Source organism: Halyomorpha halys, unplaced genomic scaffold, assembly GCF_000696795.3.
Source record: "Halyomorpha halys isolate HHAL.00 unplaced genomic scaffold, Hhal_1.1 Scaffold78.1, whole genome shotgun sequence".
Classification (NCBI taxonomy): domain Eukaryota; kingdom Metazoa; phylum Arthropoda; class Insecta; order Hemiptera; family Pentatomidae; genus Halyomorpha; species Halyomorpha halys.
The window spans coordinates 278,259-284,685 of record NW_027108467.1 but is presented as its reverse complement, the minus strand read 5'-3'; the positions used below and the strand labels follow the sequence as shown (position 1 = coordinate 284,685).

Genomic DNA, 6,427 nt, shown 5'->3' with positions numbered 1-6,427 from the left:
CATCGCCAGAATACAGGAGACCTCAACCATACTCTGAAGTCACTAGGAACCAGCAGTCTCGACGTCAGGCAGAAATTTGAAGTGTGACTGTTAAAAATTTTCCGTCATATAAATTTCAGTTCAGTGAGTTCAACTCATACATTATAAGATTTAGGTAGTCTTTTTTTCGTTAAATATTTTAGACTTAGGATACTAGAATCCGAAAATTCGCACAATCACAACACTTTACTATACATCGCATATATATAGGTATGTGAAAGTAAAAATCCTAACACGACTTCGAGTTAACACAAGAATGTTGAGCTGTTGACTGACCTCCATTTTTGGTTATCTAACTCTAGCTAACCAAACATTTTCTAAAAAAACCTTTTTCAAAAAAAAAAAAAACAACCAAAAAACTGTTTTTTTTTTTTTATTTTTAACATAAAATTGGTGATATATAGAATGTTATTTTGAAGTTAGACTCTTAGCACACATTAAATTAGCTGAGCAGGCAATGCTTTGCTATTTGTATATTGGTTTATGTATGTGGATTTAATGATAACAATTGATATTTTAATATAAATTATTGTATTTAGTTAAAGTTAAATATTTACATTTATTTATTTACTATTATTCAGAAAGAGACGTATCAGCTCACTGTGTTAGTATCATATAAATATATTGTACTAATCACATCACGTAAATCGGTCGAGTAATTCAAAAGTTTATTGTGGGCAATGAGTCGACCATTCCCTTATATATATATATAAGTTAAGGTATGATGACACCTGCTATCTGTTATAATACCTATTCCCCCTCCCCATGTAAACATAGGCTAAGACTATACATACAGGATTACTAGACCAAATATATCCGTATACAAGTAGACATTTAGTGCGTTATTTCTCGTCCCATGTTTTCCTTCTTTTTTTTTTAGTTCTCACGAACAATCTACCGTAACTGGTGCCGAAACCCTTTGTTTTTTTTATCTGTGAGCACAATTTTTTTTCTGTTCTCTTCTCTCTCGTTTTTTTGTGTGTATATTATGGTAATAGTAACCTGCGGTCTTGAACTTGAATGCCATGAATCAGGACAATCCAACTGCAGCTAATCTACTAGTGACAGGAGATCTGGCAGTATCGACGATTCCACCAGGGAATCAGGTTACACCAATAGTAGAAGGTCTTCCACACCTTCCGACTATCACAATGCCGCAAGTACGTGCGAATACCCATGAATGGATAAAAATACGCACAGCAACCACCTAGGACCGACGAAAGCCCATATTGGATCTGGAAAAATGCCCGGGAGAGGTTGGAGAACTTATCTATTTTATGAAACCAGGCGATCGCCTAATGAGTAGGATACAGACTAAGAGGGAATGGCGGAGACGCAGATGAACTTCAAGCTGCCGTAGTCTGCAGGGTAAAGCGCGGAATCCTTAACCAGATTCAAGCGGATGAAGAAACAGCTTGGAGTACCGTGAAGGATCGCTTAAAGAAGGCATTTGGAGGTGGACGATGGGCGTCAGAAGAAGATATCTTTCAGACATTCAGGGAGAGACGGAGACCAAAACAGTATTGTGGGCAATATGCTGGAGAGATACTATCTTGTTACAATCAAATAACTTCCGAACATCCCACTCCACTGTCCAACAATGTCATCGTATGGTGGACGTTCTCTCGTCATCTTTGGAGCACGGAATGTACTGCGCGATAGTCTTTTTCGATGTAGAACAGGCTTTTGATTGAGTCTGGCACCCGGGACTGCTTTACCAACTCCGTAGTTTCCTACCATCTACATACTTTCTCACTATCCGTTCCTTTCTCATCGATAGATTATTCCAAGTAAACCACAAACTATTCATCCCTCTATTCTCAGTCCGCTGGTGTTCCTCGAGATAGCATCCTGGGACCCTTCCTCTACAGCTTACATCCCAAATAATCCTAACACTATCCTCACAAGGTATCCTGATGACACATATGTGCTCACTGTTGATTTCACTTTTGATTCCATTCCAAACTCTCCAATCACTTGACAAAATATTATTAATACAATGTTATCTCCTCTGGAGTATATAGCTGGAGAGGAATGCTCCCACGAATATCCTTAAACTGATTTAGGAGAGAAAGGAGGGAGATGCAAGGGCTCTTTCCACTCTCCTTTCTTTACATTGGAGGAGGTACAAACCCATTTCTGCTTCTGACTTTTTTCACTTGAATACCAAAAGATAGAGGCAGATGGAAGAATCTCCTCCTACCGCCACTCGGCAGGAAGAAAAATATCAAAGACTCTACCAGGGAGGAACAATGGAGACCCCAATCTTACAGAGATGCTGTTACATCCCTTACATTGAAAACCCTTCACATTTTATTGTGGAGAACCAGGAGAGTTCCTCCATCTCACAGGAGGAGTGGCATCTTTTCTGTCGACTTCTCATTGCTGAAAATGAATTGGCCCCACCTAAGAAAGAGACCTGTTGTTGTTAAGACGGGAGTTGTGAGCAAATCCAATAGGTTAATCAGAATGTAAGTGTATCAGCACTTGTATTTGGTTGAAACAGACCAATGACAGTTCCTAGATACTGAAAGCGTTCTGGAGCACCTGAGGGTTATAGTATAGTGTGGAGAGTTATATTGGAAAGCCAGTATGATCACCTGGTTACATATTGGTCAGGTTGACTATTCGGAGGATGCTGCTCTAGACCTATTTTTCCACACTGGAGGATACCCAGAAAGGTCGGTGGCCAGTACCCTTCATCTGAATGAGCTAAGGTTCTCTTGGGGGTGTTATACCTCATTTGCATTGAAGGATCTAATGGTTTTGGGTGAATTATCAAAGAATCAGATGGGACCAGAAGTAAAATACTCTTTCTACTTTATCTGAAGAAAACCAGCAGATTTGCACCTGAGCCACTAACAATCTACTGATGCTACCTCTCCCTCAGGAAAGATTATAGCCTTTAACCAGGCTCTATTAAGGTTCATATGTTTCCCATAATTATATCCACCTTCTCAATATTTGTACAGACCTCTTCTCTATCCTAGAGAGGTAGATCTACCACTATTAATTGGCAGATATATCAATGCTCATCATCAGATGTATCTTGTACTCACAGAGCATTGCAGACTTATAAGACATCTAAGCATTTGAGGAGTTCATAATGAAACTTACCATTTTTGAGGACATGCTCCAATAGAATCCAATGGGATAAGTCTTCCTCCATCGAAAAGCTATAATTTCAATCGAAAACCAAAAGGTTTGGTATGGAGGAATAATAGCTATTATAACTATTATTACATTGGTTTCGTAGGTTCTACTGTCCACATACCTGACTTGTTCCACCCAATTGCACTAATGGCATTATTATCCCTTTTGTAAGAGAGCGAATAGCATAAAGACTTTCAACATTTCCTTACAATGTAAATAGACAATGTACTAAGAGCACAAGAAGATCACAAAATATTGTTTAAAATGTTTTGAAGATCCTTAACGAGCTATTTTTGTTTACTATGTAATATAAAATTCTTTGTGATAAATTTGTTTTTTGTCTAAATAAAAAAAGTTGTAATGGATTTTCATTAGTTGACATTCATGGTTGAACATATTTAGGGAACTACATAATATGTCAATATAAATAGTGTCCAAAACATTTCTGTGGTATTCAGACACCTCTCCCAGTAACTAATTACATTCCACTAAGTGGTATAGAGGTTAAAATACTGCTAATCCCAGCTGTTTTATTACTAGTAATATGTGTTCATTCTTGGATTATTGTGCATCTATAATATAAAATTTGATATTTTATAAAAAACTTATAATATAAAAGAAAATCATTAATTTTTTGGCAAAATGTATTTCTTTTTTTTTTTTACTTCTTTAACTAAGTTAAAATAAATATTATTTATCCCCAGAAAAACACTACAAAAATATCACATTTTCCCTAAACCATATTTCATCCTCACCTCTCTTAATTAAGTCTACAATGAGAATCATATTGTTTTCAGCAAACTTTATTGGATTTTTTATTTAAATATTTCTATTTTTTAAATATAGAAGAGGTTTATTATTTGTTTAATTTGCTAAACATTTCAATAGGTCACATTAATTATTCCTGACTCAATTTTGTAATTGATTGTATTATTTGATTTCTCATTTATTTCTATTGAAACTAAGCGTTCTCTTCAAACAATATTCTTTTTTTTTATACAGTATTTTTACATTCTGAAAATCAAAATTGTTTCCTTTTTTTTACATCGTGTTGCACCAATTTTTTTAAATTATATTTAGTATTACTTTTATTCTTATTCCACACAATAACATTATTTACATTATATTCATGTTGAAAACATATTACATTGTAATGGGAAATAATTCATAAAATTAAATTAGGCATTAGATAATTAATCATAAATTAATAGACTCTTTCCTCCACTTGCAGCAAAGGTGGATTCTTCAGTTCCATTAATACTTGAGTTTCAAATTCAAAATCTCCAAATTTTAGTTCTTTTTCAACTGGTGAAATTATTATTCTTCTCAATACTTTTGACAGTGTAATTTTTGTGTCATTGCAAAATGTATTCCTAAAAAAACAACAACGATTGTTTCTTTAATTGTGAATTTACTACAATTTATTGATTCACTATAAATTTAATATTGAATCCATATTGTTCTGCAAATAAAAACTTTATTTGTAAATTTAATAGATAAAAGTCTCTCCTATTTTTATACTTAAATAAATAACGGGATTAAAACGCATCACCTATTTGCTAACTTCAAAGAAACATATGACAGCATTTATAGTGGACAGTTGTACAAGGCAATGAGAGAATTCAACATCCCTGAGAAGTTAATTAGAATGGTTAAACTAACCATGAGAGAGGTGAGATGCATGGTGCATGTTGGAGGAGCAAGATCTGATGAATTTGTCTCAGGAAGAGGGGGATGCATTGCCCTGCCTCCTCTTTAATTTATTTCTTGAAAAGGCCATTAGAGAATCTGGAATTCTAGTGGGCGGAACAATATTCAGCAGAACAATACAGCTTCTTGCTTACGCTAATGACATTGACATTGCTGTACGCTCTTTCCAAGCTGTCTCTGATGGATTCATGAAATTGGCTGAAGCAGCAAGACAAATGAGGCTTGAAGTGAATGCAGAAAAGACCAAATACATGGTTGCAGAGGAAATCCCCAGGCCCGGTGAAGAAATCAGGATCGGAGAATATACTTTTGTAAATGTCCCCATGTTTGTGTATCTTGGATCGCTCATAACCCAAGACAATGTTGTGGACTCCGAAATTAAACGAAGAGTCCTATGTGCCAACCACTGTTAGCCTCAGCCCCTATTTTAGGAGCCGTGCCTTGTCTAAGGACACCAAGATTTATTTGTATAAAACAATTATTCGGCCACTTCTTCTGTATGGCTTGGAAACGTGAGGGGAATCTCCAAGGCTGTGAGCAAGTGAGCACAACTTAATGGTCTTGAAGAGGAAGATTCTCCGTAAAATATTTGGAGCTGTCAAGGTTGACCAGATATGGAGACGTCGAACAAACCAGGAGCTCAATGTTATATATAAGGAACGAGACGTTGTCTAGTTTGTGAGGCTCAGTAGATTGAGGTGAACAGGGCATGTTGCTCGGATCGTTGAGAGTGATCTACCAAGGAAAGTGGTGACCGAGGTAATACATGGAGCAAGACGCAGAGGAAGACCACGCCTTCAATGGAGTGATCATGTGAGTGCTGATGGCAGGACCATGATGGGAGTGAGGAACTGCATGGCGGCCGCACAAGATACTAATGATTGGTGGAGGCTGATGCAGGAGGCCAGGACTGGACATCGAGTTGTGATATAATAATAATAATAAATTTAATATTGAATCCATATTGTTCTGCAAATAAAAACTTTAATTGTAAATTTAATTGATAAAATTCTCTCCTATTTTAATACTTAAATAAATAAATTTTGTTCAATAAAAATTTCTTGAGGTTAATAAACTTCCAATTTCAATGTGATTTATTTTAAATTAACATATTGTAACACAATGTTTCGGAACCACTGTCCCATATTCATGTACTTTAAACCTCATAATCAGTCCAAATTTGAATTTCATGTCATGTCTACATTGCTTTGATTTGTTCTCACTTTTTTATCAATACTTATTGCTGCATTCTTCGCCTCTTCAGCACAACCACAGCTCTATGAAAGAAAACGAAACGTTGTGTCACAATATGTTAATTTAAAATAAATTACATCCAAATTGGAAGTTTATTAACCTCAACAATTTTTATTGAATTGACTTACCAGACTTCCTAAAGAGAAAATCCAAAATGAATTTTGATATTAAAAAAAAATACAAATTTATATATATACATATATAACTTACGAGCACTTGGACTGAAAGACTTAAAAAAAGGGAACAGAATTATAACGCACGCTTACTAGAT

At 35.4% G+C, this 6,427-nt stretch overlaps 1 protein-coding gene across 5 annotated transcripts in view; it reads right to left on the bottom strand.

Moving 5' to 3' along the window:
• Positions 1 to 3,851: 3,851 nt before the first annotated feature.
• The window catches only part of LOC106692934 (cytochrome P450 4F5), a 59,920-nt gene continuing 57,344 nt past the window's right edge, over positions 3,852 to 6,427 (bottom strand). For all 5 annotated transcript variants that reach the window (XR_010843250.1, XM_067046789.1, XM_067046790.1 and 2 more), the window contains one exon: positions 3,852 to 4,565. Coding sequence is in view for 4 of the 5 variants with exons in the window: in XM_067046789.1 (XP_066902890.1) it covers positions 4,519 to 4,565 (47 nt within the window). In the remaining variant the exon portion in view is untranslated. The remainder of the gene's footprint in view (positions 4,566 to 6,427) is intronic.